This window comes from Parasteatoda tepidariorum, chromosome 12 (assembly GCF_982258835.1).
Source record: "Parasteatoda tepidariorum strain Cologne lab strain chromosome 12, Ptep-v5.0, whole genome shotgun sequence".
NCBI classification, from domain to species: domain Eukaryota; kingdom Metazoa; phylum Arthropoda; class Arachnida; order Araneae; family Theridiidae; genus Parasteatoda; species Parasteatoda tepidariorum.
In genome coordinates this window covers 39,368,390-39,382,997 of record NC_141766.1, presented here as the reverse complement: position 1 = coordinate 39,382,997, position 14,608 = coordinate 39,368,390, and the positions used below count along the sequence as shown (strand labels likewise).

The window sequence follows — 14,608 nt, the reverse complement described above, 5'->3', positions numbered from 1 at the left end:
TTTACATTGTATGCTTTTACATGTTAGGCATATATTTTATGTATTTGCATAAATGTATATTCAGGAACTGTCATTTTTATTTTTAAATTACTGCATCCTTAACTTATAAAGGTTAATTTAAAATCTGTATTTTGAAAACTGCTGTTTTGCCAGCTGATTTGCAGCGATGCCTGCTGATTTGAACACGCCAAAATAATAATAATAAATTTACAAAAAACAGTAAATAACTACAAACTAAATTTTGCAAATATTTGACTATTTTTGCTTGTTTTTTAAAAGGTTATAGCATGACATAACTACTGTAAAGTGGTGAATTTTATAAGCCTATGAATTATTTAGAAATAGTGGTGGATAAAAATCTACTAAATTGAATTTATTAAACCAAGAATCACAATTGATAAATTACCTACTAAACAATTGATTTGCTGTCCCAAGCAAGTTGGCATCTCTGGTTTTGCCTTAAGTTCTCTGCTTTCAGTAACAAAACCAGTTTTTATGAACATAATTCAGTAAGACATAATGTTTAGCAAGGTAAACTTCGTACAAATTTGTTTAGAACAGTAACTTTTAAAAGGTTACACTCTTGAAACTTGATGAAATACTATTCACAAGAGTTCATTCTACTTAACTTGTTAAAGCTACAAGTACTTTGTAGCTGATTTCACTTGTGTTGTTCTCGGCAGCTATTTCGTGTAATCTTCAGATGATTTTAAATTGCATATTGATTTTAGATGGATATAATATTGTGGAATTTTCTGTTATATTACATTTAACACATTTCATGTTGTGGAATAAAAAGTAAGCTATTCTGCTACATTTTTTTGTAATTTTGGGGAAGTTCTAATTTCTCTCTCTGCAAAAAAACGCCTAACGTATGTGTATATATATGCGTGGATACACAAAGAATGTTTTTGTGTTAATTAGTGGTTCTTGTGTTGAATATTTTAAATTCCTTTATGATTTGCATTTGTTTAGGCAGGTTCATAAATTTTGTGTAATGTGAAATTTGAATCAAGTTTCTATTGAAACTTGAGCACTTTTTTATTATTTTTTTTAATAGAAATCTGTCATGTGTTGAATCATTTATTATTACTATTATGTATTTGTCTTATTTTCTATTCATTCCATTGTAAAGTAATAAAGGTATAATTAATCTGCATCTACTATAATCTGGAACTCTTGGGGTCTAAATATATATCATCTAAAATTCTTAACCCCCTTGGTAGAATCGCAGCAACATTGTCGCAGAACGTTACAGAGCTCTTGCAGAAAGTTTTTTTTCTTTCGGAAAGTAAAAAAAAAAACTTCTATTCTACAGAAATTTACGCGTAATATTTGAATCATGCATTTAGATAATCATTTTTTGGTGTGCTCAATTTAGTATTGTAAGTCTATAAAATGTTTCGATTGTATATTATTGATTATATTATTATTGATTTTCACATGAATTTTAACATCCCGATACATTCAAACAATATGGAAAATTAGAATCATGCATTTGCGTATATACTTTTTAAGGCAATAATTATTATTGAATTTTTGACAGTTGTTGCTATTGATTTCTCCATAATTTTTTATACAATATTATTTATTACAACAACCTAATCTCCAAATGAAACAAGCATTTGAGAAATCCGTTTTGCGTGATTTTGTCATCAATCATTTTTTTTTGTGGCAATTCTACGGATTTCATGATTTTTAATTATTATTTTTTATTGTGATGATTATTTTCAAAATGCGAAGAAGGAAATACTTTGTATGTTCTCTCCCCCCCCCCCCAACAAAATGTGAGAATATCACCCATAATATTTGAATAAAAAATTATTGCAAGTTCTATTAAAAAAGTAATGTAAATACAGTGCTTTTGATATTTTAAATTAGTAACACATATGTTCATTATTATTAAAAGTATCTTGCAGAACACTAATATTGCTAGAGAGCTTTGTCGCAGATAGCTTGAAAAAATCTTGCCACAGGGATCTTAACACCCTGTGTATCAGTTATTTTTATGGTCCTTGTGGAAATTATAGGCAAATTTATTTTGATTTGCATCACTGAAAGGGCTTTGTCAACCAGTGCGTAAGTTTCCATTAAAAAAAAAAAACTTTAAGACCAGAATTTTTCTCTTAACTAATCTGAATCCATTGCATTTGTTTTTGTAATTTAGGCCAGTTATGTATCTAAATACAAAATACTTAGAGGAAAGCTTAAAATGTTTTTTAAAAAGTTTTGTTTTAGACTGAATATGGATATTTCTATTCTCCTTGTATGATGAAAGGGCTTTATGTCTAAAGTCAAAAATTATGCTTTTTATATATTAAGTCTTTGTAACTTCTAATATTATAATCCTACTAGCTCAATTTTGGTCTCATTCAATTCAGCATAAAAAAAACATGGTTAATAATACCGAACTAGTCTAGATAGCAATTAAGTGTCTGCATCCTTGACCCCTTTTCCCTGAGTAAATTTACTGAGGTGGCTTGCTAAAATTCACTTCAAGGAAGAGGGCAAATTTCAGCTGTTCTTATTGAACCCAAATCATAAACTTCTAAAATTATCTGCTGCTTTCCCTGAATTATTTCAGTACTGTGCTTTTTTTTTTTTTTTTTTTTTTTTTTTTTAGCATTGGAACTGGTGTAATATTTTACCAATTTGAAAATATATATATATATGTATTCAACTTGTAAGAATCACCTAATGTAAATCTATTACTATCATTTACATCTTTTTACAATTCTTCACATCAAAGTTATCAGACCAAAGATTAAATTTGTGATTAGATTAAATGTTTGATTGTTATGTATTTGAAAATGCTTATTCAGTAAATAAGAACATCTTAAAGCGACTTGTCAACACTTTTATACACGAATGGCTATTTATTAAATGTGTAGTTGGCTGAAAATGAAAGTTATTTATCAATCTGTAAGATGAACTTTAGCTATTAATCATGTAGCTATCAAGCTCTGTGGTCAGAATAGTACAAAAATGTTCTTGGCAAACATTTTCCACTCTGTTAAATGATGTAGAGAAAAAGAACTTGTAATCTTGCCCCAAACTAAGTTTGGATTTTAACATTTAAAGAAAGGCCTATAACTTAATGTGTCATTGTTTTGAAATTTAAAAATGCCATCATTCTTTGTTTACTGAACAAGTGTGTTGTAAATAAGTTTTTAAGTAGACTTTTTTAATAATTCTGTATTTTTAAAATACAGAATCATTAAATTCTGTATTTTCTTAATGATTCTGTATTTTTAAAAACATATCTGAAAAGTGAAATCTTACATGTTAAAATTATTCTTTTCATGTCATACATCAGCTGACAATACAGTTAATAGTAACTTAGCTTGTTTATTTCTTTATATAAAGTGTTCCATATTGTCTGCTTTTAGTATGTAAATTTAGAATCTTTGTCAAAAATGAAGATGCTAATTAACATCAAGTAAAAGCAGAATTGAAAATTGTTGCGTCACTCTTAAGGTACACAACATCAAAACCTGTTTGATTGTTTGATAAAATGAATTAGAGTGGAAAGCAGATTTGAAACACATTCAAGCTTCAACTGGCTATTAACAGGTATTTGTGTTTTGTACCTCTGTCATCATTAATGGTGACTCATAGCTGCCAACTCTATTGAATTTTCCAATAGACTACCAGAGATGCCAACTGCTCTGGACGCGCCATAATAATTAAAAAAAAATGGTAAACAACTACATACTAAAATTTGAACATTTTTGACTAATTTTTTTTTTAAACTTTTAACGGGGTGTCGCATGACTTTAATGTAAAAAGGGGGCGAAGTTTGCCTTTGAATTGTTTAGAAATAGTGGTGAATTAAAGCCTAATAAATTGAATTTATTATACCAAGATTCACACATGAATAAACTGCCACTCAAAAATATTTATTTGTCCTACTGGCCTAATAAAAATTCTCCTAGTTTGTACATTTTTAGAAAATTCCGTAAAATTTAGTAAGTTTCCTAATAAAAATCCCTTTTGAAATAGCATTTTTGCACTGATTATTGCTTGCTTGAATATTTAAATTCGTTATACTGACGCATAATGAAACAAGCCTCATTTATAGAAATCAGTTAAAAACATTTTTATGTTCTAAAATGTTTTTCTTATTTTTATATTCAGAACTCCCTTTTTAAATTATTTAAAATTTCTTCTAACTATCTGAATTGAAAGCATATTAGTTCAAAATTATGAGTAAACATAATACTTGGCTTTTCAAGTTCTTTTAATGTCAATCATAACTGGAAAATATTGCAGTTTTTATATTTTGAGGACCATAAAATTCCCTATATGTTAAATATTTAGTACATTGTGCAACAATTATCATGAAATTTATATTTCGTAAAATCTAGATTTTTTCCTATCCATGGTGATGTAATATTCTTGAAGTTTGCTGATTTTTTCTCTCATGGTCGCCTAGTTCATTATTACCCCATATTAGTTTGCGACCTCTACATGTATACTATTTTTGCATTTTCATACTATGCATCTTTATTTTTGCCAAGGTTCTTAAATATTTATATTAATTGCAATACTTATGGAACACCCTGTATATTTAGCATTTAAAAGTACTAAAATATCTGAATTTTTCTTATTTGTATTTAAAACAAATTTCCACACACAAACCATTAATACTCTTGAAAAAATGATTTTTCTTTTAAAAACCAATTTTCTTAAGCTAATTATCTTTAAATTCTAAAGGTACATATTAATTTTAGTTGGGAAAAAAGGGATTTGAATTATAAATCAGTCTAATCTAGTAAACAGTTAACTATTTTGAATCAGCATCAGTGTTAAGAAATTTTGATTAATGCATGAATTAGTAACTCATAAATATTGATTTGCATTCAACTTATAAAGTTTCTTAGTGCTTGTTTTGTTCTGTGAGAATTCTTTGATTTTGAGGTCTTTAAATTCTACATGCTTTTGCATTTTTTGTTAAATCCTAAAATATATTTTCAACAAAGTATTTGCCAAAAATGAGAATATAGAAGTGCTAATTTAAGCTTCATTCACTACAAAATTTAAAGGGCTTAAGTTTTTTTAATTCGGAAAACTTTTTAATCTTATTCTAATTGCTCATTCAAAAAAATCTTTCAAATTTACAACTTCTTACGCAAATAATAATTTTCAAGAATACTTTTAAAACCTGCACATTATTAAATTTTCGTGTTCTTAGTGTCTTGATAAGGCTTGCATTTTGAAATCTAAAAATGTATCACTTAATGACAAAGCGCTTTTAAATTAAGTATAATGTATTGAGTAAAATATTTGTAGTTGATTATTATGAAATGATGAATAATTTTCACTGATTGATTTAACTTGAAATAAAATTTTAAATTAGATATTGTTTCCTCTGTTTTTATGATCAAATTATCTTGCAAGCTGAAGTTTCTTAGGATCCATTTGATTCTTTGTGTTTTAAATTTTAGTTTTGTGGTGAATATTTTATAAATTTATTTTGCCTGAACAGTGTGCCATATTATGTAGTTATGTGGTCACATTCTTGTCAAAATAGGATATTCTGTTTTTCAGTTACATACTTTTTTTGTTATTTATTTTTTGACTGGCTTCTGTGAAACCTCGGTAATTTAGATATGTTTTTTTTTCTTCTTAAAATAGTTGCTTTTGAAATTATATTATGAGTCAGTAATAAAAAATGGCAATTTAGACTCTTAGCTTCTATTAGAAAATGTTTTTTAAGTGTTTAGAATTTGTGAAAGAAATGTGTTTGGTTCATTAATCTGAATTGCTACAAAGCTGTTTTGATTTAAAAGTTTGGTGCACGTTAACAAGGTTGTGCATTAAATTTTAAAAAAAAGCTCACTCATAACCCAATAAATAATTATGTTCTAAGCTGATAATGCTTAGCCTTAATGAAAGTTTTATTTAAGCATAGGATAAAGATATTTTAAAAGAATATTTAAAAGTTTGGTGCACATTAACTAATTTGTGCATTAATATTTTTTTAAAAAAAGCTCATTTATAGCTTTGTTAATTATAATGCTCTAAACTGTTGATGAATCTTAGTCTTAAAGAAAGTTTTATTTATTCATAGAATAAACATATTCTGAGATAGCCATTAATAATATTAGTCTAAGTTAGTGAGGTTTTATACTGTAGTCTATTTTTATGAGCAACATCGGCTCCATTTGTTAATATTTTATAAATATATTTTATATGCATTTGCTTAAATATTTAGTCATGTTTCTTTTTATTTATTAGAATTAATTTCACATACACTCCTAATCAATTATGTTTCTTTTTATTCAATCAATATTTATAGTATGTAAACAATGAATTAATTTGAGATGTACGTAGTTATTATTATGTTTTTTGTTAATGGTAATTAAATGTTTGTTTTATTTTTACCTGAATATTTTGTTCCTTAATTTCCTTCTCACAGATTTTACTTGTGATTTGTGTAATGGACATATCTTAAGGCTCATTATGCAAGTATCTTACTGAAGATGTTTCATTTAGAGAAACTGAAGGCTTTTAAATACTTCTGAATAAAAGGAAATATTTTTGTCACTTGTATTCTCTAACAGTTATTTTAATGGCAATTACAGTCAATAAATTTTCTTTCACTTTTTATGAGTCTGAGTCATTGTTTCTGTGAGTTGGAATTACTGTTTTATTGATTTTTCCACTAGGTGAAAACTCAAATCAATTAACTCTAAATGGCTCTATCCAAGACATTTGCCATCAGAATAAATTTAAAAAAAACTACTGTGTGTAGTTAATTGCTATATTTGGATTCAATCTTACTGTCTGCTTGCAAGTGGTAGATCTATATACACACTGCTACTTGAATTGTCCTGTTATAGTGAAAACTTCTTCAGACATCATATTCATGATCTGGCAGTATGGGGTTTCTTGTAGGTTGGTAGGGTTATGTCATTTCTTCGATTCTCCCCTAGCCAAAAGCCAAAACAGTTTCTCTTGTTTCAAAAGTAGTAGACAACCTCTGGGTTACAATCTGGAGCATTACTCTCGATTGGTGATCGAAATAAGCTACAGGTGGCATAGAGCAGTACTCTCTACCTATGGCAACACTTCACATACTTTCACCATAAGTGTGTGGGGAGTCATAGAAGAAGAATGTACGTTAGTTTCTGTCTTGATTTTCAAATAGATTAAAATCTTTTAAGTTTTGAAACTATATGGAACTTAAAACTACGTTAAACATAGTTCTGAAAGAGCGTCATGGATATTTAAAAATATATTTGTAACTATTGGATACGAAAAATATTAAGAAAAGGAGAAATATCATAGTACATTTCTATACAACTGAAAAGAGGAGGAGAGGGAAGGGCCAAAGGCAGGATACCGGTCTTCTCCCCAGATGACTTGCTAGAGCGTTGCTATCGCCTATAACTGGTAGATAAAAAAATAAGCATGCATTTGGATTGTATTTTTTTAAAAGCATTTTTCAAAAACTGAAAGAACAAAATAGCAATTGATTCAAAATCTTATTCTCTCCTAGTTCTGAACATACATGAAGTTGATTGCTGTGAAGAAAAAAAATTGTTTTTCACTTTTAACATCTGCTTATTCTACAGGAAAATAACTTTTCTTCAAATGATTTTAGTAAATGTATGTCTGAAATGCAAGAATTAAGATATAATTTTAAGACTAAAAAAATTTATTACAACTCGAGACGATGTATCAATAAATCTGGCAAAAATCTTTTTCAGCAATGCAAATTTTTAATATTATACATAATACTTTATTCATAAAAGGTTCACAAGCATCTAGAATGCTTATTTTGATGCATTTTATATTAAGTGTGTGAATTGAAGGCTTGTCAATAGTATTTTGTTTTGATTTGAAGTCTTAATTATCTAAAATGTTAAGTGATGACATATTTAACTATCATTGCTTTGCTCAATTATGAACTTATCTATTCTAATGCTGCAAAAGTTGACTTTTTGAGCTGGTGGAATGCCCACAGATAGTACAAAAGTGATTGAGGTATCTTATCTATTTTGATTTGTTTCAAAATTTTTGGATTTTATAGAATTTGTTGAATGTAATCTATTTTCAAATGGTGAATTTTTTTGGGGTGGATTGAGGATCCATTTTCTTACTCATTGGAAGATGCAGAAATAAATTTTGCACAGTGGAAATTTAAAGTTGCCTAAATTTTAAATGAATCTCTTTGTTTAGTTTGTTTACAATTGATTTTAATGCAATTAATTTAATTATAACAGAATTTTGAAAATAGCATACTATTTGTCTGCATTCAATATTGTTAAAACACTTGAAATATTTCCTCGAATCAAATTCACTCTATAACTAAGCTTTAAATCGTGCTCTGACAGCATCCCTTTGGCACTTACAACTTGGTTTAACTGTGGTTGTTAAGTGCTTTTATAGAATCAAATATTTTTCTCAAATTAATTGTTCCAATTATTTAGTTTTAATCTCATGATATTTAAATTGAGTTAAAATTGTGTGTAATAAATAAGTAGTATGCAAACTAAAAAACTTTTTATAAATAACAATACTTTCACATACTTTTTCAGAATCTCATAAATCAAAAATTAGTAAATAAACATAAGAATTTCACTTTGCTTGACACCATCCTGGAACTAAAGCACCTATTTTGCTTAATTTCCTCATTGCAAAGAAATTTGGAAGTGGATCATCAGATGGCACCATGGATCTTCGCATTTGATCAAGACGGTGTCTCATTCGACGTAAGACAACTTTTTCCGTTGATGCTAAATTATTCTGTTCTAAAGGGTCGTCTGAAATTAATTTTAATAATTTGATTTTCTAGTTTTACAGAATTTCAAGACAAAGATTTGAATTAACAAATTTTAGAGAGTAGTTTTACTATTTGGAAAGACTATCTGCACATCGTCAACCTAAAATGTAAACATATACAGTGCGCAAAATAAAATATGGTACACCTTTAATAAATTTTGATCTAGGGATCAGATTGTCACATACTAAATTGAGATAATGGTTCTAGGGCTAAACTGAATTATCAGTGAGCTTATTATTCTGGTTACATCTTGAAATAAGTGTTTAAAAAATAGGACATAGTTCAAAATGCGCATCTAAGAAAATTCACATTGCCAAAAATGTGCCATTTCAATTTATTTAAACGCAATACTTACGTTGCTAAGTCCTGTGTTGGGGTAGAATGCTGAATTTACTATAAATATAACTTTTAAAGCGATGTCTTAAATTTTATATTTTAAAAAAAGTTTCAGAGACATTTAAGGTTTTAAATACAAAAATGAGCATAAATTATTGCAAAATTTTTATAATATATTGTACAATAAATTTTCTATTAATTCAGAATTTTTATAATAAGTAACAAAATATAGTTTTTAATAGTTAAATATAGATTTTAAATCTACATTTCATTGTTTAACTCTCCTTGTTAATATATTCTTAAATTTTATACAAAAGAGGATGTTAAAATATAAATTGTTTATTTTTGATGCTTAGTATCCAGAATTTCACACTTTTCTGATTTAAATATTTTATAATGTACTCAATAAGCAACAGGAATAGGATATTCCTTCTGATCAGATGAGGAAAAGTTAGCAAGAAAAGATTTAGAATGCTCTGGTTATGTTTCTTATTTAGAGGGCTTTTCAAAATTTTAGGACTCCGTACATAGCTAGTATTTACCGTGGCATTTTATACACACCAGATATTGTCATAAGATTAGACCGTGAATAATTGGGAGCATATAGTACTATTAAGAAAATTAAGTACATACTTTCAAATTATTTAAGAAATGCATTTAAATTTCACAATGCTTCCCCTTTTGTAAATGAATTCTGTTTCATTATTTTTATTTGTAAATTTTAAGATCTATAAAAAAGACTTACTTTTTAAATTAAAAAGATAGACACCTTTTTCTGTGATGTGAGACTTATTGCACGATGTTTCAAGTTCAATCCCCTCTTCCAATTCAGAAACTTCAAGCCAATCACAAGGTAATCCAGGATAGCCTATGATTAATTTATAGTCTCCCACTCTGTGCAAAAGTATTAATAAAATTCTATAGTCAATTATAAAAATTCTTGAATATTTTCAAAAATATTAACTTTTAACTATCAACTGTAAAAAGTAAATTTCCAAATATAGTCGGATTTCTATCTAACGAACTTCCATTTTGCGAATTTCCTATATTTGATATTCCTATGGCAGAACTTTTAAAAAAATTGTGGTACAGCTAGAGAGAACCACAAAATTAATGATGATGATTAATGGTATTCTTTTTATTACTTGCTGTTAATCTAGTTTTTTAAATGGAGTGTTTTCTTTTGTAATTAGAAATTCGTGATCAATGTATCATAAATCATTTCTTTTTATTTAAATGAAGTTCATTGTATGGGATTAAGATAGATATCAATGATTGTAGTAAATGAATTGAAATTTTTTTCAAAAAAATGGAAAGTTTTATAAAATATTCCTAAAGGGATTCACAATGCAAAATATTATAAGAGTTGTTGCTGTAAGTTCTGTAAAAATTGAAAGGGTTTTAGTTTTCTTGCAGAAATAAGCGTATCATATTTTCTGTCATTTAAAAACTAAATCATTAATATCTTTTTATTTTTTAACCTTGGTATGCGAGTGAAAATTAATGTATTTTTAGACATTCCCTTTATGATTGGTATTAACATTAGCAGATCTTAACATCTGCATATGTTAATCTAGATTTGAAGATAAAATATGAAATAGTTAAAGATGAAAAAGTTGGTAAATTAGTATTCTTATTTTTATTTATTGTCACTAGAGCTCCAGATATAAAGAAATAACTCTTCATTCGTACACACAAAAGTATATATATATATTTTTTGGCAAAAATAAGTTTTAAATAATAAAATGGTTGAACTTTTAGATAAAAGCCCAGAATGTGTGGCTTCCAGGCCGAAGCCTCTCAAAACATCTTCCATGGACAAGAAATTGTAAAAGCAAGTGTATGGAAACATTAGTTTATTTTTCACCAAGGAAAGTTAAGGAATCCATGCATTGGCTATGAATTGTTACCTTGTAAGGGTTTTTGAGTAGTAGTAGTACTTTATATATACCACACTAGAATTGCACAAGATGCTATTGGCGATGGTCTGGGAAACATGTTATCACAATTTTGATCCCCTGCTTTGGGTAACTGTTTTCAAATTCTATACAAATATGTTTAAAGCAGTTGTAAAAGGAAAAAAAAAATAGATACATTTCCTTCTACATGCCAAGGTTACTGAATAAAAAATATGTTAATGATTTACATTCATTGAAAGGAAAATTTAATGAAATAATAATTTAATTGTTGTTGTAGTTTATTTACGTCGCACTAGAGCTGCACAATGGATTATTGGCGATGGTCTGGGAAACATCACTTAGGATGATTCAAAGACATGCCATCACAATTTTGATCCTCTGCAGAGGGGATGACACCCCCGCTTCGGTAGCCCGACTACCTGCGTGTGAAGTTGAGCACTTTACGATAGAACTGTTTAGTTAGAACCAATACCGCACACACTTGGACCCTTCATAAACTGATCCAAGGGGTAACGATCAGTCCACTGCAGGACTTAATTTTTTTAATATGATTTTATTAGAAAGTATGTTACAGTTATTTTTGCATGACATTAGTCTAGAGTTCAATTTGCCTTCAAAAACAAATTGACAGAGAACATTTCAAAGATAATAGTGCTCGTTTCTTTGATAAGAATGAGATTAAAGACTAACAAATAAATAGTATGAAAAAAAAAAACATTTTTTTTCAGAAATATGACACGGCAACTTAAGAAATGGAAATATTTCCTGAGTTGCAGTATCATATGGAAACATTTCCTTTATAAGGTAATATGTAAAATAATATGGCAGTCTGAAACTTATAATTCCTTTAGGCAGAAAATTTATTACCGTATGGCAGCTCTTTGATATTCCAAGTCAAAAATGTTGTAAATAAATTCACTTCTAACTCCTGGTCCATCTTTACTTATCATATTCCACAAATTCAATCCATCCATATTTTTAGAATCTGCAAAAATGTTAGTTATCCATATTATATAAAATCATGTTTTTTATTCATGATACTATGATATATTTCCTAAATTTCGCCATTATTATAGATACCATCAAGTAGTGTTAGATAATATTGTTATAAATATTAGGTAAATCAATACCTAATATTTATAATTTTATTTTGAAATAACGTTTTCATAAGGCACTTTTGGAACAAAGTAGGTATATTTTAGAAATATGTATTACGATTTTGAAAATTCAACTTATAATGCTTGCAGAAAAGTTTCTGTGAAGTAACTCAGAAGTAATACTACTATGTTAATATTCTAATATACATTTCCAACTATTTTAGTAAATATTAGGAAATTATTCTTACGGAATTATGCTTCAATTGAAAAATAGTGCAACATCTAATAGAATTCTGATTATCTTATTTTATCTTCATTATAAAAATGAAGTATAAATAATTAAGGCTGGACGTGTAATTAATGATGAAATCACCATGTCAAGAGCATCCAAAATTTAGTAAAATTTTTAACTTTTATCCAAATAGTTCAGGAAAATCATATCTTTCTTAATATGAATTTGTAATTTATTTGAACATCACTTTGTTATAGACCATTTCCTAAACATTGAATACTGGAATAATTCGGAGAAATCTGATAATCATTATGAAAGTTAGGGTCCCAGTATGGATATTTGAAGATTGCTCCATCTTCCTAAGTCCAAAGTGAATTTTAGCCAGCATTTTGAATTTACTGAGGGAAAGGGGGAAAATAATTTTTTTTAGAGAAGTAAGGTGTTTTCTATGTATTTATTTCTGATAAATCAAAAGAAACAAAAACTAAGTCAATAGGACTTATAGTTTAGAGGGAATGATTATTTTATGTGTAAAATGTTTTAGTCATAAATTTTACTCTTTGTACACAAAATTCTTGTAACTTCTAAACTATTAGTTTTGCCAATTTTTTCGACCTAATAAAATACATAGGAAACAATACAACACTTTTCTAGGTAGGGAATATCAGAATGAATATCAATGCGCAAGAAAAAAAACCTAAGTAATTTTTGTGTCGATCAGGTTTTCAGGTACTACGATTAATGGTTTGAAGGGAACCTCAAATATGCTAATTAGTTTGCAGACAATATTTTAAGTTACGAAGTCAGAAACAAAAACGTACTTTCTCCTAATTATCATGGTTTTTTGTTTTTCAACGATTTAGATTGTTTAACCCCAAAATGTGGAGGTAGCCACAATCTGGGAAATATGATTCCAATCCAATAGTTTGATCAGGAGAAAGTTTCTGCCCTTTAATGTTAATTTCACTTCTTGCGTATTTCGCCATCCTCGTAAAGTTTTAAATGAATCGAAAATTGATGAATGTATTCGTTTACTTAAAAATAATTTCATGTAAAAAATAAGTTTCAATAATTTATTTTTTAATTATTTTACATAATAAGGATCGAAAAATTTTTGAATTGTGAAATAAACAAATTTTTACTTTATTTTAAATTATATGATTCATGAAGACAAAAGAAGTCAGTTGATAAGTTCTTGAGAAATGAAACCATAAAAATACAGCTTTTATAAATAAATTTTTATAACTCAGAAACAATTCCACTAACTTCGTTTAAATTTTGCGTTCTGACATTTAAAATTGTATAGTTTAAAATGATGCAAAAATTTGTATACCTAACGATTCTAAATTTTTTTAGTCTTTATGAAATAAAATATTAATAAATAATTATTAAAAATTATTTTTTACGTGAAATTATCTTTGGTTAATCGAATTTTATAATTGCGCAAAAATTTTTTGGATTCGAAGTTTAAGATATGGTGAATTACGCAAAAAGTGTAATTAACATTAAGGAACTCAAACTTAGACCTCTCTCAACTAAACTATTGGTACCCTATTTTTTAGATTGCGGCTTTCCCCAATTTTAATTGTCAAAAATCCAAATCGGTCGAAAACAAAGTATGATAATACAGAGAAAGTTTTTGTATCTGTAAAACATAGTCTTCACTATTTAATTAACATACTCACTATTTAATTACCATACTATGAGATATTTAAGGTTATGCTCTCAAACCATCAAGTTTGAGTCCTAGTGCGTGAAAATCTGATCGTTAGGGGGATCAAAAATTGCCCCACACCCGATTTTTCAGTGCCCTTAATCGGGGGCTTGAATGAAGTATAACACAAGATGTAGTCGGATTCAGTTAATTATGAAAAATGTTTAAATATGGGAATTATAGACACGAAACAAATTATTTAATTATTCTAAATAAAAAGGCTTTATTAAGAGAATAACCACTCAAAATTGTCCAAGACTTATCAGTTAATGTTGATTTTTAGAAGAATAAAGAACTAGAGTTCACCTTTTTTTGTTTTCAGGGTCTGATCTAGTTATTAACACTGTTTTCAGGTATTGCAAATTATAACAAAATATCTTAATTTTTAATTGATCAGAAAACTACGTTACCTTCATTTTCTCCTCCTGCAGCAGCTAATAAAGTTGGAAACCAATCAACTGCGTGAATTAAACTGGAATGAAAATTAAATAATATATTTTATTCTAACTTTACATTTTT

At 27.7% G+C, this 14,608-nt stretch overlaps 1 protein-coding gene across 2 annotated transcripts in view; it reads right to left on the bottom strand.

The window, feature by feature from the left end:
- Window positions 1–8,494: 8,494 nt before the first annotated feature.
- The window catches only part of LOC107455078 (arylsulfatase B), a 32,022-nt gene continuing 25,908 nt past the window's right edge, over window positions 8,495–14,608 (bottom strand). For both annotated transcript variants that reach the window (XM_043056367.3, XM_071188140.2), the window contains exons 11-14: window positions 14,500–14,561; window positions 11,914–12,031; window positions 9,873–10,021; window positions 8,495–8,771 (exon numbers count right to left, since the gene is read on the bottom strand). In XM_043056367.3, the coding sequence (XP_042912301.2) occupies window positions 8,587–8,771; window positions 9,873–10,021; window positions 11,914–12,031; window positions 14,500–14,561 (514 nt within the window). In that variant the 3' untranslated portion in view covers window positions 8,495–8,586. The remainder of the gene's footprint in view (window positions 8,772–9,872; window positions 10,022–11,913; window positions 12,032–14,499; window positions 14,562–14,608) is intronic.